Here is a 25,560-nt window from a genome sequence, read left to right as displayed (position 1 = left end):
AAGAGACTGGGCTGCATGAAGCTGGTCCCCTACTGGATTAGGAGTCAGCTGTAGGTATAGATGATGGACAACTAGGAACACAGGAACCCAAAATTCAGCTGTTTATCTTCTTCATCATCCTTAGTAAAAAAAAAAGATTAATTACATGACCACGTAGTTGGGACCATGATGCTGTTAAAGGGCTATAGCCTTATGGATTTTAACAGCTAAAGACCTATAACTTTCCAACCATCCTTAGAAATAAAATTAAAAGCTAAAGTATAGATTTACATCTTTAAAGTGAAAAACAATGAGACCAGACCAAAAGCTAAACTAGATTTAGCAATAATATAAAAACTAAATTCAAAAAATCTGTACGATAATAGCAATGACCCAACATGCATAGGTGTACAGCACTGCAGTACAAACACATTTCATTTTCGTTTGTAACCATCTGGGAGACCTGTAGCAAGGAATCATATAAATGCCAGTATTTCCGGACAATCGGTCAAACCATTCTGCAAACCCTTTAGCTATTTTTGTTATCGTTCTGATCATAGAGGGTAGAAAAGGTGTTTATATACAATCTTTGGTCTGACTACTTTCTAGCTTCCTGCTAATTTTCCTCAAGCTAACAAACGAGTGAGGTTCACTTGTGTCACCAAGCCTCCGCATCGCAATAACTTTTCAGTGCCATGCAGCACCCCTATCAGCTATCGGCATCCAAGGCTAGCCCCTATGATGAAAATTACATCACAATCGCCAGGTCCTTGTATAAAAACCAGCCTTTAGTCACCAGAGAAGTAGGTCTGTGACCCAGGGATGCCAAGTAGAGTCATAAACCCAGAGATGTCGTCACTGGCTGCACTTACATGCAAGCAGATGGTAAAACATTCCTGCAAACCAGCCACAGATGGGGGGGGGGGGCGAAGACCATTCCATTGCAAATCAATTAGCTATACAAATCCAAAGAGAGCATTCATACAAGGAGCACAGGGTCTTGTCGTCGTAGAGACATGAGGTCAGTTACCGCAACAAGGGCTTATGGGAAAGACCAGTGAAAGCTGGACGAGAGGTGTGCTGTGTGGTGAGCAGGTTGGGAGGGGGGCGGCAAACCGAAGCATTCAGAGCTTTCAATTGGCCACAGCCATACAAGAAGCCAATCAGCACGAGTTGACCATCAGAAGAGGCCAGGATACAAGGCCATGGCCTCACAACAGAGGAGCAGTGGGAGGTGCCAAACTGGTTTGGAGGGGGGGGTGCCTTCCTGTCACACAAAAACCTCCTGGCCACTGTTCACAAGCAACCACAAGCTAATTCCGTGCAAATCCAATTTCAGAAGAAAGAGTGACTCCAAAAACCAGAAGGACTTTGCCACCATCAACAGAATAAAATCTGCATTTTTTAGCGCGTTTGACAGCACAGGCAAACTATCTGGCAGGGCACCACTGCCGTTACAAGAATCTTCTCAGTTTCCATGGAAACAGTTTTATTGAACTGCCTGGACCGCCAGTGTACCTGTGTGTTAGGCACCACCAGCCCAACCCAACCCAACCATTCACCATCTCTTGCCTCCTGGGGAACCATTATAATGATGAGACAGTAACAGCAACATATCTGTAACAAAGTGGAATGAATTTTAGAAAATATGTACTTATTTGGAAACTACAGTTATTCGTGTAATTCATGTTGCCCATACATGTCTTAGTTTACCGTTTGTTAAACTCCAGCAAGTTTTGACTTCTCAGGAGAGTATGACCAAGGGTAGAAAAGCTGCATGATACAGAGCTTGCAGGGACAACCCCTCAACTGTTCACCTCCTGAGACAGAAATGACCGAAAATGGCATAATAATAAAATAATGAACGCAAGAGGCCCTTTTCAGTTCAGAAAAAGTGTGAAGTTTCAAGATCCTCTTAAGTCCTCTTATAATGTTCCATCAGACAGGACAATTGTAGAGGTGGTTCTCTTACTGCAGAACTGCTCCATTTTATAACATCACATTAAGCATATTTTGGAAACATACGCTCACCCCCATACCCCAGCTCTTACATGGTATCTTCCAGGACATGCGGAACCAGAAGGTTCTATTCTTTCATACTTTCCAAGGAACAACACAACTGAATCCGAAAATGACTGGCAACCCATGAGCACAATAGCCAGCAAGCCTACTTAGACTCAATTGGACCAAAACACCTGCACCAAATCCAACGTACCAGGAAGGCTCATTCCACCAGCTGATCCTGCAACCCTTCCACAAGAGGAAAATGCCAACAGGTTTTACAAGATGGTGGGCATCTCTGCACATGCTCTATGGATCATGTCACTGGAATTATAGCTGGAGTAGATAGATGTGAAGAGTGAATAGCCTGACCATCTGTCTCTCAGAGACTTGAGCAAATGAACATGCCTATTCCAAAAGAAATGCATGGTTTCCTGCTAACAGAAATAAAAGAGAAAATCACTCCAAAATGCAGAAACGGGAGAGAGGACACATTTGCAGTGGGCGTAAATTCACACCGTTCGTGCCAAAGCCTGCTCCTCGCCGAGGCTTCTCGTGCAGTCATGTGCCGGAGAATGACAGCCGTCCCAACCGGTCTTTCTGCACAACATTCATCAAAACATTAGAGGATCGGTAGGTGGAAAAGGGTTTCCCCAGCAACGGATCTTTCCATTGCGTCCTGTTCTTCCCTCTTCTTTCCTTCTGGTCAGCAGAGTGTAGCATGTTACGCTCGCCCCCGCCCACCCCCACCTGTGGCTCGTGTTCTCAGCAGCTTGCCCGGAATGGCTTCTTCTGCTCCAGTGGTGCTTCAGATCTCACCCCCACCCCGGTACAACTTACACTGCCGCAGAACCGACTCCCTCGATAATCTCTACTGATGCATCCTGCGCATGCTCGCGTCACACCACTTCACTCTCAGCACAAGTGAGAACAACTCGAAATCCACACTGGCTATAGCACTCAGATTTTAAAATCTCAACACAGAAGGATGGGAAAGGTCTATATATTTCACTGGTTGACATAACAGTAAGGAAGTAAGGAAGGGTTAATGGGCTGGACAGGGGGCTGTCATCCAGGCTCCCTTTTTGTTTGGGTTCAAGGCCATGTTTGTGCATTTTCTGCTTTTTGCATGGCTCCGCATTTCATACCTTTGTTGATTCCTGCTTGTGTCTATCTTTGTGTAGTTTTGCCTGTGTTGTCAGTGTCTGCCAGTTATCAATTCTATTGCTTGCCCTCACTTGCGCTTTTTCCTACTGATTGTCGCTGCCCAACCTGTCACGTTTATCCTCGCCATGTCTGTATTTAAGTGTCTGCCCTTGCTTGAGTCTTTCAAGATTCAAGAAATTCAAGATTCTTTGTCACATATATAATCATACAAAAGTACAACCTGAACCGCTCATTTTAAGACTGTGCAAGTTAAAATCCAATTATGTAAACTAGTTAAGTCTTCAATTGATAATTGTTGCTCTGCTGTAGTTGTTCCAGTTTCAGTCTTGCTCCCTTCTTTAGTCTTAGGTCTTCCTGCTTGTGTTTAGACTTCTTGTGGTTCCTTTTGTTTCTTGTTTTTGAGTCAAAGTCTCCATCGTAACTGAGCTGCAACACGAATCATCCCTTTGTCCTTGTACCACATCCATCCATAACAAGAGCACCTTCACCAGTTCTTCCAAGACAGGGATTTCTTGTTGCCAAGGCCCGTCTCTAGTAGAGAAGGACAGGAGCGTAATGCAAAGCCATAGGTGTCCGTCAGGTTTGGCGCTCGATCCCCCTCTACATGCAGAGTGACATGCAGAAGCATGAAAACCTGCCCAGGTATCAACCATATGCAACATGAGCACTCAGCATCAACATCCAAACTATTTGCATTTGCCAAACAATTAGTCTACTGGTCATGAGTGGAACGGGGATCAAGGCACAAGCTGGGATCTGGAGCCAGATAAACGCATAGCAGTGCATCCCTTTGTCAGCAAGAGATCCATGGATCGAAGCCACAGAGATAATGGGAATCTAATTAATACAGCCTATTTTTTAATGAAAAGTGACTGTTTAATGTATTTTTCCACGTATTTCTGACAAAAAATAAACTGTACTAATGAATTGTCCATTTGTTTGGAGAACGCCAGATGTAGTACCAGTGACCTAAACAATATGTGTGTGCGTGTGTTGGGGGGGTATCATGGTGTACACCAGTAACACCTTCAGCAGACCTGCTCCCAGATGGGCTGCTCTGTGCCCTTCACCACCAGGCCTTCGCAATAAACCCACTCCTGCCTATGAATGCATGTCAAGGAAAGGAAAAGCAGCATAGGAAAGGAAGCAGAGGCGAATTCTCCCCTGGGCTCGTCCACTTGGCTTCTGCAGCTCGGACCACTGGATAGCAGCCGACTCTCTGCCTTCTCCTAAACACAGATTTTTTTCCCTCCTCAAAGGCCAGTTTACATTTAACAGTGGACTCGGCCGAACCGTGCGGCGGCTGCTTGGAGAGTCCCGGTCGGGGGGCGGCGGCTTTGCCGGCAGCATGCAGGCTGCATTTACGGCTGTGACAGTGCAGCTGGCGGATGCGGCAGTAAGTAGGTCACGGTTCGTCCCCAAGGCAGGTTATGACCGACTGCCTGTCGATAGTCGACCACTGACACTAATTACTGAATACTGCGTATTGTGTGACAAAAATGCATAAGCAGTAGCTGTTGGGTAAGATTCAGGAGTTGTGTGTGTGTCTGTGACGCTGCGGGTGTCTCCCCTCATTCCAGCTCACTCTGGCTGCTGGTAACTCTTTAGTTGCACCTTATAAACCTTTATTCATTTCATCCCCCCCCAACCCCATTTCAAACTGAAAGCTCCACAGTGGGAGTGACATTCGCAATAGATATTTAGTCACAGATCGCCCAGCCCCATAGAAAGACAGACTAACACAAATGGTTTTGCACAATAGATCTGTCAGGGTCTCCCAGGAGAATACACACCAGGCACTTCCTGAAAGTGCGAAGCTCCCTTCTTAAGGCTGACTTACAAGTCGCCATAAAATCGACGCCATTAGCAGCCACATAGCTGACTGGCCCCCAGACTGCCCCCTCCCTGGTCACCCAACAATTCAAAACGCATCATTGGCTAATAAGTAAGGTGCCTCTATGACATATGGCCCCACTTGTGACCCCACCATAAAAAATGCCACCCTGCAGTTGATTATCCTCTGTTCCACCTTCCCAGGTTTCCCCAGAGTTTGTGTATATTAGTGAATCTCATTTCACTTTGCCCCCAAAAGCTGCAGGGCCGGTGCAAGCACGAAGATCACCACAGCTTCTATCCAGAGCATATTAATGTTTATTTTCAGGCTTATTTGATCATTCCATTGTTTACACTGGTATTCTGCATCAGTGCAGTCTCTACCTCTCAGAAAGAGCCCGTTTCTGCTGAGCCTTTGTCTGTTGGCCCGACCCAAAACACTGCTGTACCGTCCGATCTTCTATTATTTATTATTTTATCCATCCATCCATTTTCTGTAACCACTTGTCCTATTCAGGGTCATTGGGGATCCAGAGCCAATCCGAGAGGCTACAAGTGCAAAGCAGGGAACAGCCCAGGATGGGGTGCCAACCCGTCGCAGAGCACTCTCACACACCAGTCACTCACACACCAGTCACTCACACGTACAAGACAGGGAACAACCCAGGATGGGGCGCCAACCACTACACCACCCCATGACTGGTCTTAACTCTGCACATCTGTTTTTTTTCCCCGGTATAATTTTCGATTCCTTATTTATTACATATTTATTATATTGTTATGTTTTATGTCTTTACTACTTACACTACAGCCTTGCATTTCGCTGCAGGCTACAGTCTGATTGCACACCCCGCATGTGATAAAGAATATGGATGTGGATATCTGGACAAATGAAGTGATCTAACCTTTAACTGTGATCTCGTCGGAAGAACAGACATACAGCCTATTACTCTCCCACAAAATATAAAACACAAAATATTATTTAGTTATCAGATCACCCTTCATTTCATTCACCCACTTCACCCATTTCCCTTTCATCTTAAATGCGCTGCAGTAGAACGCGAGGCTGTATTCACTGCCCTGAGTGATACTGGACAAACAGCTCGATAACTGCCACCCTAACATCTTCACTTTGCTCGTCTGAGAGTGACCACCCAAGATCCTCCCTCAACTAGGAGGGTAAACCACCGACATCTGTAATTCCCGAGACTGGGAGAGATATAACCATAGTCTGCAAATCGCAATTCTGCAATGCTGTTCATCTTTGGTGACTATGCAGCTTTGAAGACATACTTTTGCTCTATAGGGTGGGCGGTTTTTGTATATTTCTGTTAAAAGACTACGAGGAGGCTATATAAACCTCAAGCCTCGACCGCTGAAGGTTGAGTGTTTTTGCCCCATTTAGCGAGGAGCATCGAGGCCGTTCACAGGTTCTTCCGTTTAACTGCCCTGCCCTGTTGAGTTTAATCCCTCATATACACAAAGCAGCTGGAAGGCTTTATGACGGCCGGATTCCAAGAGGTTTCTATGTGGCTTCAGGACACAATCTCACAGTGATGAAACCAGAAATGGAAATATATGAGCACCCAGCATCCGCATTTATCGCCGAAATCACCACGCAAGCGAGGGTAGGGTTGTCATAACACAGAATTTGAATTTATTCAGATAGTGAGACTTACATTTTATTTTTGCATTTTATTTAGGAGGGTGCTCAGCAATCATGTTCTAACACAGACCACTTAGATACTCCAAAGGAAATACTTTGTGTGGTAACGGTCACTATAGATACCTGAACAATGTATTTAAACAATCAGGGATTAAATATTTATTGATTACACCCCAGCCAGCAACTTCATTCAGCCTCCTCCCTCCACGTCTCTCTCTTCCTCTCCCTCGTCTTCCGGAAATAATAATGGAAAACAGGGCTTTGACTTTGACTCCCAGGACGCCGATGGCTTATTCACCCCAGCCCCTTCTGACTCGAGGTTTCTTTGATCCACTGCAGAATCAGATGCACAAACAGCCGATAAGGGAGGCCGAAGGAAACCAGTGACAGATCAAACGAGTCTGGATGCGTCTTTCATTTGGAGTTTAATTAGACTTTCATTACTTTGCCACGCAGACACATGCAGTGAGAGGCTTGATTCTCTGTGTGTTTTCAAAGCACCACCACACTAGAAAAGCCTGTATTTCCTTGCTGATAACGACACACAATGTTTATGTATTTTTCATTTTCTCACTCTCTCTCAAGTCCTGGGCTTCCCAGCTGGAAAGACAGAACATTTCTTGTCATTTCCTCACTTCCCACCCCCACTGCAGCTCCAGCCTCACCCCCACCCCAGCCGCCTGAGTGCCTTGTGCTCAGTGCTGCTTCACAGAAACTGAAGGTAAATGCTCACTGCTCCCCATTGATCTTGGTGGAGCTCTGGCTGAAATGGCATCTCACATCCTGACAAAAGCCAGGCCGACTTTGTCACTATAGCAAGTAATGCGTGACATTCAACCCCAATGATGTTTGCAGGCATTAAGTATCTATATATCCACCACCAACTGCACCATCCATCTTCCGACTGCTTATAGTGGTCAAGGTCATGAAGGACCTGGAGTCCATCCCAGAAACCACAGGGCACAAGACTGGGTACACCCTGGGTGGGATGCCAGTGCATCACAGGGCACAAGGTTGGTACACCCTGGGTGGGATGCCAGTGCATCACAGAGCACAAGGTTGGTACACCCTGGATAGGATGTCAGTCCATCACAGGGCATGAATTACAACAAGTACCCTTAACAAGTGACAAGCCCTTACTTTCAACAGAATAATTACTTTATGATTTACATGTGTTATAGTGCTCATTGTGAAATGAAAAAATGATTTTTGTACCATTAGTAATGTTATGAGAGCTCAGGAGCTGGGGGGGGTCAGGGAGGGTGTAGCGATTCTGGAATACGAGATTGTGAACGTCCATTATATAGACCCAGTGTTTTCCACAGAATTAGTGATGGCTGTTGAAAGGGGTCTGTGTGCGTGAGCATGCGTGTGTGCATGTGCGTGCGTGAGCGTGTGTGCGTGTATGTGTGTGTTTGCGTGTGCGTGCATGTAGGCAAGGCGGCACAGCAATGTTTTCTTTAATTATTATAATGCATGAATTTCACACTTTGTTTTACGGTATTTTTTTTTAAATGCCATTGTTACAAGACCAGATGTTATGGAGCTGTCAATGACAGTGGTGATGAAGGGGAGAAGGTCTTCAAAGATTGTCTGAAGCACTGTGGAAGGGATTCCATAGGCAGGTGGTAGGATTGCATGACTAGGTGACTTGCAGGAGCTCTTCTGTTGCTATATTGGAAAATTGAACCATCGAAGGGGAAGAGAAATCATTAATGTGTAGTGTAGTGGTTGGGGTGAGAGAGAATGTCTTACATATTTGATCATTCTTCTCATCAAAGAAGTTGGCAAAATCTGGTCTGGGAGGACGTAGCAGGAGGAGTTGGATGGTTAAGTAATGACGAAATCATGTTATGGAGTTGGAGAGGATCATGTGCAGAGCTTTCCAGTTTCTCCTTGTAGAAGACAGTCTTAGCAGCAATCACATCAGATGAGAATTGACAGGAGTGTACAGTAAGAAGACAGATCCCTGGATGAATAAAGTGAGGAGAGAAGAGTGTTGGTTGCCTACTCCAGTGGTAGGGAGGACAAGGAGTCAAGGTCCGGAAGGCATGATAGGGGGCAGGAAGCAAGAGATGAAAGGGAGCCAGAGAGGAGGTTTTGTTGAGCGGGAGAGAAATATTGATAGCTGGGTTTAGACAAGATAGGTACGGTGATGGTAAAGGATACAAAGTGATGATCAGAGATGTGAAATGGGGTGAGTAGCAGTAGCTGGAGATGGATGGCTGAAGACCAGATCCAGGGCGCTTCCTCCTTTGTGTGTAGGAGAGCAGTTGTTGGATGTCAGTGAGAAGGCATAGAGAAAAGGGAGAAGGCAGGAGGAATGGTGCTTATCAGGGGGAGGCTGAAGTCTCCGAGGAGAATGCAAGGGGTGTTGTTAGTATGGAAGATACAAAGGTAATTACAAAATACTCAAAAGTAATTACGTATTTTAAATACATTTCACTGAAATGCTGCCCATCTCTGCACACTTATACACCATGAGCAATTAAGATGCCAGTTAGCCCAATTGCATGTCTAACGACTGTGAAAGTAAACTGGAGTGTGCAGAGAAAGCCCTCACAGTGCGGGTAGAACACACACCCCAAACGCAGCAAACCTTCCCTTAGACATATATTCCCTAAAGCAGCTGTTTGCCTGCAGCTTTCGAGTTCCCAAGCGGCCAATCTCTTCACAGCCAACGGCACCACAAATTCATCTGTCAAGGCTGCTCCAAATGCTTTCCACACTGGTATAAGTGTGTAACACGCAACAGGTGTTGCTTGTAAAAAAAACCCGAATCTTTTGCTTTTTCCCCGTGTTTCAAAGCTTTTACAACCATTTTCACACTGATCTTGTCCTACAAAAGTCAATCCAGTTCTCTTCAAGACTTGGAAATTCCCGGTACAGCATAGAAAGGCGTCCCTGCCTTGGCTTCAGGGAGAAGACGCTGTGGATATTGTCGAAGCTGGCTTAACATGATTCATCATTCATCGGTTTCCTTTCACAATTTAAACAAACACATTGCTCACCAGGGAAAGTCAACAGGCAGTATCAGAACAGCGCCAGCGCGGTGCGTTAAGCCGTAACGGCAGGCTATGAAACCGAGCATTAACCATTCTAACAAGCTCCAATGGGCATGGAAATGATCACTTAGATCTTTTGGTGGCATCAGGAGCAGTCAGGTCGCCTCCTCCCAGCCCCCTCGCCGTCAACATGTCATGAAATCTTCTACAAATACAATAAGGTGATGACGCACTATATATACCCATCAACAACGTTCCCTATCTCTCCAAATCCTTAACACAGAGAAGTAGTTATACTTGTAATTAAATACAAAGAAGGAAAACATTCCCCACATACACGAGACCATGACATAGATGGGAAAACACACAGAAGCCATTTTTAATGCACACAAGGCAAAGGAGACATAGATTAAAGGATCACAAGTACAGAGACGTGTACATGAGGAGAAGATAAAGCAAAACCAAAGCTTACTCAATTCCAACGCAATTATACAAATCCATTGTCAGCCCCATTCATGTCGAGAACAACCTGTAGTTACCATGACAACCTGTTACCCATAACAACAGACTTTCCTCTACAGAGTTTGCTTATTAACACAAAGCTTTCATGGAAAAACTTTAAAAAAAAAAGAAGGAATTCAAGTAAAAAAAAATTAATTAGTCAAGCTGCATTTGAATTTATGATTGGGATATGAAATATATATTTTTTTAGGTTAGGTTCTGTACAACGATTAATACTTACTCATCAGTAACAATACCAGGGGTCGTTTCTGGTTGAGAAGTTAGCGGTAAAAAGGGTACTTACTGAGACCTCAAAGACCTCCTCCGTGTCGTCCAGCAGAAGGACTCTGATGGAGATTCGGCGGCCACGGGGCATGGGGGGCGGCCTATGCCCAGGCTCCAGCGTGCTAACCCCCAGACTCTCCGGAGCGCCCAACCTGCGGCCTGCCGTTGGCCTCAGCTCTGCCTCCATGGTCGCCACCTACAGGTGGGGTGTGCAAAAGACATCAGGCCACATAAGTGCTCACCGGGGTCTCTGCTTGGCACTGACCTCTGGCCTACCTTTCCACATTTAATGGGCACCCACCCTTTTAATACTTTGGAAAAATATACCAAACAGTCAGTTTCAAACCACGTGTTAACTAGAAAACATTAATGGAACATGATGACTTTCAGTTGATGCATTCTACAGTTTAACACTGAAGTGCATCTAAACGAAAATTGAGTTGTATTTTCGCCAAGCTCACTCCCGGTTTATGGGGCAGGACTCGGAAATTCACAGAGCTGTCTCTTTGGACATGGCATCTCGTTACACTGAGCGAGACAGACACATTCAGAAGCCGCCTTTCAGGATGCTTGCCTCCTGTGCAAAAAGCCCCACTCTACACGCCCCCAGGACCCGACACACAGAGCAGCTAAACACAAGCTTAAAGATGCAGGTGCTTCTTTGTACCTCCACCATCACGGCCGTTTGTGGCGGAGGTCGGGGGAGCAGAGGTGCACTGTGATACGGTGCCAATAGCCTATTTATCCTACACGGTTACCATGGGAACCTAACAACCACGATTAGGGTACTACGAAAGACAGGCAAGGAAACAGCTGTTCCTGGATGTCTGGATAATTATGTCCAAACAAGAGAAGGAGCTCAGCTATCAAAATAAGTCAGGAAGCAGGAATGTTCAATAGGACGGGACAGAGCCTTGAACGACCATGGCACGTATCTGGTGGAATGGTGGAAAAAGAACTGCGATCAGAACACCTCCAGCACAATGTAAGTGTAGAAAACATAATATAAGAGAAGCGAAGCTTCACCTGGCAAACAAACACTGACTGGGTGAAGAGCTCAGTGTATCTTCTAAACAATAACAGCAGAAAGGCTACAGTTTGGTTTGATACAAGCTGATCAATGTATCTGGTACAACGGTGAGCTGAGCACTGATTCCTCTATGTAAACAGAGTGAACCCCATCATTAGCATACCTTCCATACCTACCATTTGGAGATGCCGCACACCCACCTGTTTACTTTCAGTCTCTGTCTAATAAAAGTGTACATAAAAGACTAAACTTAGCTACATTAGATTACATCTCCCCCTGGGAATCCAGACTAAGTTCATGTAGCGGCTGAGCGCCAACAACGTCAGCCAGGAGTCGCAGTAATGATTTTTTGTCTAGATCTCGAGTAACAGGTCACAGACCATAAATTATTTGAATCATGGTTCAAATACTGCAACACGGTCCGTGCAAGAACAACGGCTGGAAAACCTTCGAGCGCTGCTGTACTACGCAGACATGCAAACTGACTCTCTGGGGAGAATGAGATTTCAGGGGCCGTCGGGGAAGACAGAGTAACCACAGCATAAACAGGACCCTCAAACTGTGTCCAGAAAACAGCCTCCAGGATTAACGCAGGGCAAGGGTACGATGTGAGAGAGAGGGGGAGGCAATGAAGGCCGCGGCTGTCCTTATGGAGCCGTCACGTGGGACAGCACGCCCCCCCCCCAACTGTCCGGGGTCCAGCTTCATCATCACCTCCATGTCGGGGGGGAGATCACAGTGTGAAAGTTCAGCACAACACAACCGGAGGCAAATTATTAATCGTAAAAACACTGTCAGTCTGCCACACCTGTGCTCGACCCTAATCCTTCATCCAAGCAACAAATCAAGTTTGCGTGCGTGTGTGTGTGTGTGTGCGTGCGTGCGTGCGTGCGTGCGTGCGAATGGGTATAAATATCCTTATGGGGACACAATGTCCCCATAACGTGATAAATATCCGTTTGCAACTATTTTATAAAAATCAGTGACTGCTATGAAAAAACTAAAAATGCAAAAACTCTTGTATTTTGCTTGGTTACTTATGGTTATGGTTAGGGCAGGGTGGGGGTTAAGGTTGTCATAGTTAGCGTTAGCATTTTTCCCATAGAAGTGAATGAGCGGGCCCCATAAGGATAGGTACGCGTGTGCGTGTGTGTGCGTGTGTGTGCGTGTGTGTGCGTGCGTGTGCGCGCATACCTCCTCAAAAATTTGGGCTAAATTATTTAATTTATTTTCACATGCCTTGTATTTTTCATTAATGAATTAATAAACAGAACTCGATTCACAAAACATGCATCCTACTCTCATTTTTCCCCAACCTTTTTGTAAACTTTTGCATCTAACTTGTCTGAGGCAGCAATGAGTTCTACTGGAATTCCACTAGAAATGTCCACTGGAATCAGCAGAAAGACAATAAACAGGCTGATATATTAATGTTGACAAACTTCAGTTCTCAGAAAAAAAAACAGGCTATCACCAAGAAGAGCAATTCATATGCACATCTGCAACAAGTCGGGCCGCTTACGCAAGCGCAGGTTTACATTTAATTGTTTATCAGACGGTTTGACCAAAATCAACTGGCAATGTTGGTTCGTACCCATCTGGGAGCTGGACAGACTCACTCTGATAAATGTGACTCCCTTAGCACCATGCCACCTGCAACCTTTTTTGAGTTATTTTGTTAGAATTGCTAAAAACACAAATAGGTGACTGAGCTGTTTGCTTATTACTGTTTTGTGTTCAATAAACTGCGTTCTAAAAATTCTTGTTATAGCACACGAAGATTGTCACAAAAATGTATGGAACGCATTACTGTATATTGCATATACAATACATATACACACAATATACTGTATATCATCTGTAGAGTTAAGAGCCACAGCAAAGACTGTAATAAATTCTGGTAGAGAATAGTTTGAAGACCCATGAATGCTGTCTTTTTTTTTTTTTTTTTAAAGACCCGCCACCACCACCCCTCGTCGGAGGACAACTTTATATTTAATTTCAACTATGTATAAACAGAGATTTCTCCAGACAGGCCCAAATCCATGCCATCCTTAATATTGTGAAGTAAGGGGTAAGCAGTAACAAGTACAATACCTGATGGCAAGCTGAACAGAGTTAAACGGATTATATAGATGAATGCGGACGGGCAGGCAGATGGACAGACAGATACAGACGATAGACAAAGAGACATTAACAGCCATACAAACAGGCAAATCAACAGACGGCTGAACCGACAAATAGACAGCCTGACTAACAGGTAAACGGCAGACAGGCAAAGACATACATACAGACAGGCAAATATACAGTTATCTAATGTATTATTGGAGTATAGAGGTCTACAGAGAAGACTGATTGCTGTTTGTGAAGAGGGAGAAAGAGAGAGAAAGAGAGGAACGGAAAGAGAGAAAAGTTATATGTATTAGGATAATGACCAGAAAGAGGGGGGGGGGTGCAGAATACAGACTCAAAACTAATGGCATGCTACATGTTGCCAGCCCACTGCCCCATGAAGGGGTGGGGGTGTATGAGAACGTCCTCTGAAGCAGAGACACTAGGGAGCAGCACGCCTGTTCGTTTCCAAGACTTCTGGAAGTTTCAATCCTAGAGGTTCAGTCGAGCGGGACACTCCATCGATGAGTGTGCTCAGGCCATGAAGTCCACTGAAACAGCTTAAAAAACAGATACTGCCAACACTAGAACTACCCCTTTAAGTTTGTTCAACTATTAGTTGAAGGGGGGAAATTCTGTACCGGAAAGTGACCTTCGTAACCAGAACATAAAAGCTTACATTTTAGAGAAAAGCAGAAATCTGCATTTCCCTTATATGTTTAAAATCCACAATAACTTGAAAACCTCTCTTTAACCTCAGTTAAGCAAACCCCCCCCAAGCCAAATTAAAGGAGGGGCACTGACATGGAAACAAGTGGAACAGGCTCAACATGTTTCACAATACCCCCCCCCACCCGAGACATCCCATAAAATAAAGAATACATCGTATTACCCTGCTTGCAACCTTCCTCCCTCCCCAGAGATCCTTTAAAAATGATCACAACAACTACAGCAACCTATTAGTTAATATTTTTTTTAAAAAGAAAGGTAAACACTTTTTACCTGACAATGTAGAAAATTTGCCAATAAACTTAACACTGAAAAAACGGTAAAAAATGAAGGGGTCTAAATGATTTTTCCATCTGAAAACTAAATGGGAGAACGGATTCAATCAAGAACACCTGAAATTTCAAACATGCTTTTTTCTTATGTACATCCATTTTCTTACAGACTATGCCATGTAAATCTCCCCATCACAGAGTGCACACAACAAGGGTAATTTCGAGACACTTGTTGGAAAGATGGTATCCAATGACTGAGCCAAATTGAAAGTCTCTAACTTTTATATATAACCACTCATTTCTGTTGCCAGTGTTTGTTCTTGGAGATTGTATAGTTATATGTTTAATTATATACCTGTGGCACCAATGGGTGGGACATAATTCATCAGTAATTGACCTGTAATTAACCAGGGTGTCATGATAATTTTGGCCATTTAATATATGTCTGCTTTTCTCAAGACTGGACGTGACCTAGCTGAGAAGCAGTAGTTTTGCTGGAGTCCTCTGGTTGCCTTGTCAAACTGCTCCAACCTTTTAGATAGATAGACTGATAGAGGTACCTTATTTATCCAGAAAGAAATTCAGGATTTCTGGCCCTAATGCTCTGTTGCACCAGGTTCACAATAAGTTCTAAAATTTCTTGATTCATGCAAAATGAAAACACAAATAAATCCCTGACTCTCAGTAGTAAACTGTCCAGGCATTATATCGGTACACAGTCTTTTATCAGGGGGTGGGGAGGCCCCTCCCAGAACATTTAGCCGCACCAATCAAGACTACTACCACCCTCAAGGAAGAAGAAAATTTCACTTGCATTCCACCAGTATAACATGACGTCAACTTGGGATAACAAGCAGTCGTACTGGTGTGAGGGCAGGGGGATGGCAAAGGTACGTTCAAACAGAGAGCACAGGCGTGGTAATTACCATAACAGATTATCCCCTAACATTACAACAGACTCGGAAGAAGTGAGATCATTCTTTGGCACAGACACCTGGTTCAGCGCCATGCCGTTACGCAGAAGCACTAAAAGCAAGCAGTGAAGCCACGACTAGTAAGAGTTCATTTATTTTCAACTGGTCTGGAAATCCGGCCTGCTCTGTGCTTTCGCTGCTCCCCCAGCCCTCCACAAGGACCCTAATCATGTCCCGCTTTCCTTAGATCTCATGCCACACAGCTCGCACCCAGAAGGAATCAGAACCAAGCAGAAGATTTAGCCACGGACCAATGAGAAAACTCAAGTTCACAAATTTACAAGCTGTATCGTCCATTCACAGAATGCCGGATTCCTTGACGTTCCACATATAAATAAGGTGGCAGTGGGCGGTAGAGCATTCTGCTACAGGGTCCCTATAGTGTGGAATGGTTTACCAGCCTATGTTCAGGATCCCGAATCAGTCTGGGTCTTTAAATCTCGAATGAACATAAGAATATAAGCAATTTACAACCAAGAAGAGACCATCCGACCCATCGAGCTCGTTTGGAGACCTCAGTTTAGCTTATTACCCACAACCTAACACACTGTAACTGTGACTGCTGGTGCTGCTCTACATGCCATTTTAATCTACTATGCTTGTCCATTAATGTGTCAGTGCACGTTCTGATCATGCATGCTCTCTGCCTTCACACATGCTCTCTGCCTTCACACATGCTCTCTGCCTTCACACATGCTCTCTGCCTTCACACATGCTCTCTGCCTTCACACATGTCTGGGGTTGACACCATCTGAGCTGGAGTCCTGGTTCAGTCCCATGGAGAGTTGACATCACGAATGGGACATACGAACTGTATCATGGATGCAGCCTTCAGTGCCACCCTACACAGGCCAACGTGCAGAACACACTCATTGATGGATTTTGTCTTGATCCTTAATCACAGCTTATACCGAGTTTTTAGCAAGCAAGTTCACTCTTTTCTGTTTTCAGAAATATTAGTTTGCCCAGGGGGGACTGACCTTTGACCGCCAGAGGTTTGTTTGCTCCTTACTGGGGAGTTTTTGATTCCTCTCCTCCATTGTTATCTGATTTTCTTTAATTTCTTTTCTTCCTTTTTCCCCATTCTGCATTAGTCTCTCTAATGTTAAGTTGAGCTGTAATTTTTACAACAAAGGCCTTCCCGATAGCCTTATAATCTGACCACTCTCCTCTGGCTTTGGCCACAGAAATACTATTGACTGGATGGTTCTGTATTCACTGCACCCTCCTTCATAAATTGTAAATACTGCTGTGGGTGAAAATCCCAGGAGGGAGGAAGATTCAGGGATGCTGGGACGACCACTTAATGCACCAACGATCACACCAAAAGAGTTCAAAATCACGTAGATCAGCCATCCTGTCTGTTCAAACGATTAGTAGAGCAGTAGGTGAATCTCTTGACCCTGTCTGTGTGCTGTATGTATTTAAATATAAGATGATTTACAGAGCAGGTATATCTAACACACTAGCCACTGAGTGTTTTAGTAATATTACATTACTAATCTGCTAGTAGATACCTTCACCCTGATTATTAATTAATGCCATTAGCTAATGACAGTCATGTTTACACACGCTATGCAGGTGTGCCACTTTGCTCAAGGCCACACTGACAGTTTTGTTTTAGGAGTCCAATGTTAAAAATTACAAGCAACAAATCCAGTGCATAACATCACTACCTGGTCACGCAGTGCAGGGAAGATGAGATGAGAAATCTACTCATTCCACTGGACAGGCACAGTCTGCTTGATCCTGCCTAGGTGATTTAACCTCACACTGAGATGGGGATCCACGTAAGAGTGCTAGGGGGGGAGGGTCCATAGGAAGTGGCTGTTTTTATGCATACACCAGCCCTCACAACGGCAGGCCGTCACCAGAGTGAGACGCTCTCACGGTTCTCAAGGCTGAAGTGAGGATTCGCCTGCGGGGTGACTGACACGTCTCAACAAAAAAATCACCAGCCTGAACATCTATCCCTTACAAAATGCAAAATGATCGTTTGCCTTCAGATAAATAAGAGAAAAGAATGTTGCAGCTTCTTTAGCTATACACTACAACAGAGGAGAAACAATCCAGCACAGTTTGCTTGCAGTACCAAGACAGTGAGTCTTCAGTCACCAGGCACAGGGAATCGAACCTGAGCTGAACTCTGCAGCTGGATGATGCTTGATGACAATCAGCCATAAAGGCACAACAGCTCTTCAAGACAGAAGGCCTGGAAGCACCCAAGTATCTCAACCACTCCTCTGCTTGTGCCGTAGCCTAGTTCAAGTGCCGGTGGCTCTGCGAAAGCAGCTTTTAATGCCTAACACATAAAGAGATTGATCTAAATTCAGCCTCTCAGGTTCCTTTATTACTGAACAATGTCTGTGATATTTACTAACTTGACTCTAGAACCAGATCTTACTCACTGTGACCTATCTTTACAGTAGTCAATGCATATACTAGTGTGGGAAATAGAAAACGGGCACGCAGCTCATTCATGAGCACCAAGGAAACACATTTGCAATATATTATTAATTATATTTCTGAGGAACAATCAACACATGTAAGAGCGAACAATTATTATTAAGAACGACATAATACGTTTAAATATGATATTCGTTAACCAACCAGAAAATTCATGTCTGGAGCTCATCTGATGAAAGCTTATCTTGAAGCCCAATCTGATCCACCACATGCCTGGCAGAAAGCCATTAAATAATCAAGCAGAAGAAGCCACATCGCGGGCTTTGAAGCCGATTTCAAAGGGAGCCCACGGTCACACTGACAGCCCCGACAAATCCCAAGATGATCCGCGGAACCTCGCTTGGAGCCGAGACCTTGAAATACCCCCTTTCCCGCAGTACACGGCAGTACACGGCACGACCGGACCGCCAGAATAACGGCTTCATTCATTTACGAGAAGCCATACGGGTCCCGAAAGTAGGTTAGCAGTGTAATCCTAACCCTACTATGTCAGTGGGCTAAGTAGATTCACACGGGAGCTTAAGGCAGGAATATCAGACAGACTCGTTGGGCATAGAGACATACGGTGTTTCACATGTACATCGATATTAATATGAGAGAAACGTTCCGTCGCACTGGCAGAGATAGAGCGGCTCCCCGTAGTAAGTCAACGCCTCCCATCCGGCATCTTCCAGCCGCGCGACTCAAATACATTCCTCCCCAATCAACAGTTTATGTTAAAACTTAGCGGAAATACATCCCTCCAAGACAAGCATCGGATTGATGAAACCTGGTGAATCCTTCGTTTATCCTCAGATTATCGGATGCCATTCAGTATGTTGGCACAAACCCGGCGGTACTGGAGATTTGCAGTAACTTATCTAATACCTGTTTTTTTCTGACGAAAACAGAAACGACATAAGGTCTAGATAAACATGTTTGACTTCTTTTAGCCATAGATTCGTTTCCCCATTATTCTGTAATTTGCACATTTTCCCAATAGCCTATATTCTGCAACAATACGCCGCCTAACCTACAAAACCGGATTGTCTTTTGCAACAAATAGCTGGTTTGCAATTATACCAAACACGTAAAGCTGTGGTATGGTCATAAAAGTTTAAATGTTTAGCTAAGCGATAGATGGATCGAAGCAGCGAGGAACGGTAAATGAAATGCCCAGGTACGGTAGCTGAGAAGCTAGAGATCAAGACACTAACCTGGTCCTAAAACAAGTTAACTAGCAATAGTGAATATGTCTGATTCACAAGTTGCGCGCTTAATACTTACCGTTCTTGTAAAAATTTACAGAGATCCAACAAGCAATTATTCCACAGTGTTCCTGATGCCCCTGGAGTTCTGCAGCTTGGACAAGCTTCCGTAAATTGAGAAACAGTTTAGAACCAGGTTGTCCCGAAACAAGACGCCTCCACGGTCGCCATGTCGGACCAACTACCTACGAGCACGGGAACGGATTCAGCCCGTCGGAGGATCAGTGTGGAGTTACTTATCTGAACAATGAAGGCGGCACAGTGCCTCCAACCTCTCTGATTGGCATTGCACCTACAACAAGCCAAAAATGAAATTGCGCAGCGCCCTCCAGCGGTCCTGTCGCTTCGCCGCAGCCCACACTGAAACGCACGAGATCCTTCCTCACTACCGTCATCTTCATCATTATAATAATAAACGATGGCAGAAAAATAAAACAGCCAGCAGTGGTGGTAGGGTGCGTCGTACCTGCGCGAGTTTGCAGTTGTGTAGGCTGCCCCCTTAAGGTCCAGGATGGAAGTGTAACATACCATGTACAGCTGTGGGGATTAAACGAACCCCATGACTCAAAGTGCACGCAGAAATATGTCAGTCAAAACAATGGCGATATTCATGAAAATCATCACAACAATAAGCCATTAACAAAGACGTTAACACCAAAATTATGAGGTCAAAACGGCCCAGAGACATATAGACTTTCACTTCAGTGATAATCCAGTCTAGGTAAAGAGGGTGAGATTCATACCAATGACTAATATTTTATTGAACAATTTAACAAAAGTGAGATGCTCACAAGACATCGTTCATAAACGTTAATAATGACTACACAAAGCACAGTAAGACAGTAATCAACTTTAACGAGAAGATATAAATCATGACTATTCAGGCACAGGATATGATGTTAATTACAACACAAAACCATATGTGGAGAACACAATTCAATACTTGCCTGTTTTATAGCCATTTGTACACAGTAATATGTAAATGAACCTTTTTTAACCAAGCTAAGTCACCCCCCACCTTTTAATTTTGAACTCCTTATATTTTCTGAGGTGGCATGGTGGTGCAGTGGTTAGCACTGTTGCCTCACACCTCTGGGATCCAGGTTTGAGTCTCCACCTGGGTTACACGTGTGTGGAGTTTGCATGTTCTCCCCATGTCGTCGTGGGGTTTCCTCCGGGTACTCCATTTTCCCCCCCACAGTCCAAAAACATGCTGAGGCTAATTGGAGTTGCTAAATTGCCCGTAGGTGTGCATGTGTGAGTGAATGGTGTGTGAGTGTGCCCTGCGATGGGCTGGCCCCCCATCCTGGGTTGTTCCCTGCCTTGTGCCCATTGCTTCCAGGATAGGCTCCGGACCCCCTGCGACCCAGTAGGATAAGCGGTTTGGAAAATGGATTGATATATTTTCTGTCCATGGTTCTGAAACTTGTGGGACATTAATTATAAAATTCCAAATAAAAATATACTATACAAACATACCTGCTTAATTAAAATGTTAATCACAAAGAAACATTGTCTTTGTGTGTACCTTTTTAAAACACACACATCACTCCCAATATTTTCATTGATTATCATCACAATAAAACGTGGCTTAGTGAATAGTACTGTTGCCTCAAACCTCCAAAGCTGAGGATGTGAGTCCTGCTTCCTGTGCATCTTCTCTCTGTGTTGGGTAGGTTTCACTCGGGCTAATTGGAACTCCACACTTTCCCAGTCAGTATGTGCCCTGTAGGGGGATCCTGTCTAGGACATTCCCTGGTACTGGGCACTGTGCTGCCTGGGACAGACTCCAAGTACAATAATGATTTTTGCCAAGAAACACTCACACCTTAAAACAGGTTGTTTTTCTGAGTTACAAACTGGCTGCCCCCACCAGCTTCAGTCCAGTAATCCTGGGAACTATCCAGGCATTTGCGCTGGGTATTATTATGGTGCTGAATGTATTACATTAATCATCCTTTAGGTGTCACTACGAAGCTGTTAAAGAGCTAGAAAAGTTCCAAAAACTCTGCCAGCACTGAAGGCCTGTCAGGACAGCCTTAGCTCTTCAGTCATTCTGTTTTTTAGCAGATGCCCTGATATTTCCGAACACAAATAACAGTTAGTAAAGCACAGGATAAATGATAGCTGGTACCAGGGGCAAATATTTTCTGATATGTAAAAAAAATTATCTGTATTCATTTCATACCTATTGCAGCCTGTTTACACTCTTCTGATATTACATGAAAGTTTACCCTCCTGATCAAACCAATATCAAATTGAAATCAACTCCCTTTGTCCCCAAGTTGTCATTCCCACCTGTCATTTGCCTGGGGAGACCCCACCGGGGGCGACTGCCCCCAACAGCATAGCTCCTAGGATCACAGAGGCACACGGACCCCTCCACCAGGATGAGGTGGTTATTCATGGGGGGACTGTCCTAATTGAGTTATCTTTAAAAAAGTGCTCTTCTCACAGGCTGTCCCTTTGGGTCCCTCTTGCTCTCCGACACCCCACTCTGTTTCTGTGGAGTGTTGGGCCATCGAAGACCCCGCCCATTGCAGACAGCCGTTGTTGACGAAGAGGGGCTTCTCTCCAGAGCAGCATAATCTGCAGGGATGGGAAGGGCAGTGGGATTGTCTGTAACACACATCCACACATTTAACTTTAGAGCACTAAAATTCACATTAAAATGAGCATTGTGGCCTAATTTTCTGGTACCATACTGACCCTTGTCTAAAACGGTACAGCCGCAAACACAACCCTTAAGTCTTCTATTTCATACAATGAATCAAAGGCAAAAACAATATCAAAAACATATCAAATTTGGGTAAAAAAAGATACATTTTTTAATTCCCAAAATTGTTATTATTGTGTCACATACCGAAATGTTCTGGCTCCAGATGCCAATCACAATCACACTACAAGGAGAGACACGTACAATATTAACATAGCATTGAAGAAAACTTCACATAATCAAGTTTTCATGCAAGCGATTTAAACACATTGTGGAACAGAAATCTGTCAATGAGAAGCAGCTTGCAATTATATGGAAGATCTCCTCTGTATCTTATTGACTTGATTGTTAAACATTTAACCTTAACTCACTAGGATCACTTTCCCACAAGTCCCTTGTTTAAATTGCTTTTTAATCTGCTCTGTTGAACTTTCTACCTCCTCCAGCAATGTCTGGGTTCTGGTTTACTAGATAAAATGCATGTTTGAAGCAGGAATCACATGCCTTCATGGAATCATGGAAGTATTTTGAGGTAAAATGATGTGAAACATGTAGTCTCACATTTCCACTGCCACACATGAGATTCTCCGGCAACAGAAAATAAAAACAGTCGATCATTCTAGGCCTCCAATAGCTTGCGCTGAGATGAACAGGTGTCTCTAAAAGGTGTGTGTGTCTCGCGATGGACTGCCATCCCATCCAGGGCTTCCCTTGACTCATGTCCCACGTTCCTGGATTACGCTCCAGGCTCACCAGAGCCTCATACTGAATAAGTAGTTATGGAAGAACCATCCATCTTCTAAATGCCTACAAGTCCTGGACCACGGGGTCTATGGAACATGGATGTAAAAACAAACATAAACAGTGACTACAAATATGCTACAAGTACCGATGAGTGACAGACCTACCTCGTGCAGAACAGTGTGCAGGTCCATAGAATATCTCCTGCTCATTGCATCCAGCTCTGGCCATGGCTTAAACCTGGAGTTAGGGCTCACAAACAGGTAGAGGCATCGCTCGAAGTCCTTCCTACCCATCACACTCAACCTGATCCCTGACGCCATTAGCTGCTGTAGCCTATGCTTCACGGGCTGTTGCTCAATGCAGTACAGCCTGGACACCATCACATCCACCTCGACCACCTTCAGAGACTTCACGAATGCAAGGAGCTCACAGCAGCAGTCCTCACAGGGGCTATATGAGAGGTACAAGGTCAAGCGGTACCTTAGAGCCACACAGAGTCGATGTGGCGTGAGGAAGTCTGCAAGGGCCTGCATCACCTGCTTCTCTGCATGGTCACCTCCAGGAATGTTGAAGGTGTAACCCCAGCAGTCCCAGAGCTCATTGCCAGCAGTATTCAACCCGAAGCACAGCACGGTTTTGTGAGATAACTGGGTATTTTTGAACTCCTGGTAAAAATCGGCCTCTGACAGAAATTTCTTCCAGTGCAAATTGTCTCTTTGCTCTTTTTGGTCTTGAGCTGAACCTTCTGTGGCCTGTTGTGATGCCATGGAATGTCTGTAATAGGAAGAAGATATATGTCAATGAGATAAATCAATTAATTAATCGGTATCAATGCAACCAATATCCAACCAAAAGTGGATTATTTTTTTGATTACTGGGCCCTTCCACTTTAACTCAACAGATGGCCTTTGCATCACCATTTTTGATTTTGGTGATTTATACCTATTTCCAGCTCAGAAATGTCTTTATTTTTAATAACATGTTCTATTTCTTCACAGCGGACAGTAAATATATGACAATTCAGAGTGTTTTTGTCATGCCCGGCTCGTCCGCTCCTCCTGTGTGCCACGCCCCCTGATTACCCACGTGTTTTCTCCCGATTGTACCCAGCTGTGTCTAGTTAATTTGCTCAGTCCTGTGTATTTCAGTCCGTGTCTTACCTGAGTCCATTGTCTGTCATTGATGTTAGTCAATGTCTGATGTCTCCTTCCCCGATTCCTGTTAATTAATCCCCGTTGACCCCGAGTACGGCCTGCCTTGCTACTCCCTGCCCGCTCGATCCCCACGATCGCCGCTCGCTGCCGTACCGCTCGTGACAGTTTTCTTTTGAGCTGTAACTCATTTACTATTATTGCTACAGCTCAAATTTAACTTTTGCCTTGGTCTGCCATCATGACAAAAAACAGCATAAAGTTAAAACCCGGTTTTAATTAGATAATTTTCACGTTAAAACGAGTAACCATTATTGTTATAACGAGAAAATTTGCAAATTTCATTTTGGCATGAATCCAAATGATCGGGGTCTTATTTAACATAACTGAAACACAGAATTATTTTTTATAATTTTTATAGCTTAAGTAACAGAACGACGTGCACCCTCAGAGAGCGAATTTTAAACATTTACATTGTATTTGTAGATTAGCTCTTCCGATGTTTGCAGGATCGGGGGTCCAAGCTAGGTTTGTGACAGACTAAAGCGTAAAACGTTCATTTAAAAAAATTAAAAGCGTAAAACGGAATTAAAACGGTTACATTTTTCAGTTTCATTATAATATACATATAACTATTTTACGCCAGCTTTCAAAAGAAATAACAATCGGCGACATATTTGTTGAAACAGATACTCACCCCAGAAGTCAGACGAATATGTTACCGACGTTTGCTATCGAAAGTGAAAGTAATCCGTAAAACAAACGATACTGGCTGCGTTTACCCAGTCCCTAGTGGTATAAAAGTAATAAAATCATAAAGATTTATGGGAAACGTATATGAAAAAAAATCGCTGATTTTTAAGACCTTTTTTGGTCTTGATTGCTGAGACTTTATATGTGTTGGGTTATAACTGAACAGTTGAAGGTCTAAGGTTTCCACCACCGTCAAACTACATTTCCCATAATGCATCAACAAAATGGCTGCTGATCACAAATGAAAACACCTGAACAGGAATGCTAGCTCAGTCTTTAAACAAGCCAAGGAACAGCACAGCAAGCTCTACTACAAGAGTTTACTCCAAAGACACCAATGATTGGTAAATGTTATTAGGTTATATTAGTTAGAAAGAACTAAAATGCAAAAGCTTTCATTTTGATTTGATTGTCTGTTTGACGTTTGATTGTCTTCATTACATTTGATGTTTAACTGTTCTGTTGTTTGAAGCGAGCATTTAATGGAATTTATTATTTGATGTAATTTAATTCACTAGATTAATTTTATTAATTCATTTGAAATACGTAGAATGGTTCATTTGTTTACCTTAATTTAATTAATATATCTAAAAAGCTCATGTATTTGTTTTAACATCTTACAGAATGACATGGTGAACCTCTGTATCTGTGCTTTGTAGGTTATCAACCTGACGGTTCAAACATTGGTTGATTAACTTGAAACCAACAAGTCTAAGTTGGTAAATAAAACTCAACGAAAGGTGAATCAAGAGTTGTCCCGGAGTGTCCTTTTGGAGTGGAACTTAACAATATGTGAGGCAAAGCAATATGCAGAATACTTTAATATGATACGTACAGAACGAAGATTAATTTTGTAAAGTTTTTAGAAATCGCTGAGAATTTTTAAACAGACTGGATAAACAAAATCTATGGAAGTGATAAGTGTTAAG

At 43.8% G+C, this 25,560-nt stretch overlaps 2 protein-coding genes across 6 annotated transcripts in view; both read right to left on the bottom strand.

The window, feature by feature from the left end:
* Nucleotides 1-19,561, bottom strand: part of LOC125704707 (FERM, ARHGEF and pleckstrin domain-containing protein 1-like) — a 53,749-nt gene extending 34,188 nt beyond the window's left edge. The window contains exons 1-2 of one of the 3 annotated variants that reach the window (XM_048970670.1): nucleotides 19,287-19,561; nucleotides 10,457-10,633 (exon numbers count right to left, since the gene is read on the bottom strand). In XM_048970670.1, the coding sequence (XP_048826627.1) occupies nucleotides 10,457-10,624 (168 nt within the window). In that variant the 5' untranslated portion in view covers nucleotides 10,625-10,633; nucleotides 19,287-19,561. The remainder of the gene's footprint in view (nucleotides 1-10,456; nucleotides 10,634-19,286) is intronic. The other 2 variants (XM_048970687.1, XM_048970679.1) reach the window with 2 other exon arrangements.
* A 446-nt stretch (nucleotides 19,562-20,007) lies between these two features.
* On the bottom strand, nucleotides 20,008-24,787 carry LOC125704728 (C->U-editing enzyme APOBEC-2-like). 3 transcript variants are annotated; one of them, XM_048970705.1, is made up of 4 exons: nucleotides 24,576-24,787; nucleotides 22,892-23,501; nucleotides 22,131-22,167; nucleotides 20,008-21,886 (listed from the first exon to the last, which is right to left on the bottom strand). In XM_048970705.1, exons 2-4 carry the CDS (start codon nucleotides 23,492-23,494, stop codon nucleotides 21,702-21,704), a joined length of 825 nt encoding a protein of 274 aa, XP_048826662.1. In that variant the 5' UTR covers nucleotides 23,495-23,501; nucleotides 24,576-24,787; the 3' UTR covers nucleotides 20,008-21,701. The 3 variants fall into 3 exon arrangements, with proteins under 3 accessions (XP_048826662.1, XP_048826652.1, XP_048826669.1); XM_048970695.1 differs by lacking the exon at nucleotides 24,576-24,787 and adding an exon at nucleotides 23,888-24,557; XM_048970712.1 differs by lacking the exon at nucleotides 24,576-24,787 and adding an exon at nucleotides 23,888-24,554 and having other exon boundaries at nucleotides 20,008-21,856.
* Between the last annotated feature and the right edge of the window lie 773 nt (nucleotides 24,788-25,560).

The sequence above is a fragment of the Brienomyrus brachyistius genome, chromosome 1, assembly GCF_023856365.1.
Source record: "Brienomyrus brachyistius isolate T26 chromosome 1, BBRACH_0.4, whole genome shotgun sequence".
Lineage (NCBI taxonomy): Eukaryota > Metazoa > Chordata > Actinopteri > Osteoglossiformes > Mormyridae > Brienomyrus > Brienomyrus brachyistius.
This window is presented reverse-complemented; position numbering and strand designations above follow the sequence as displayed.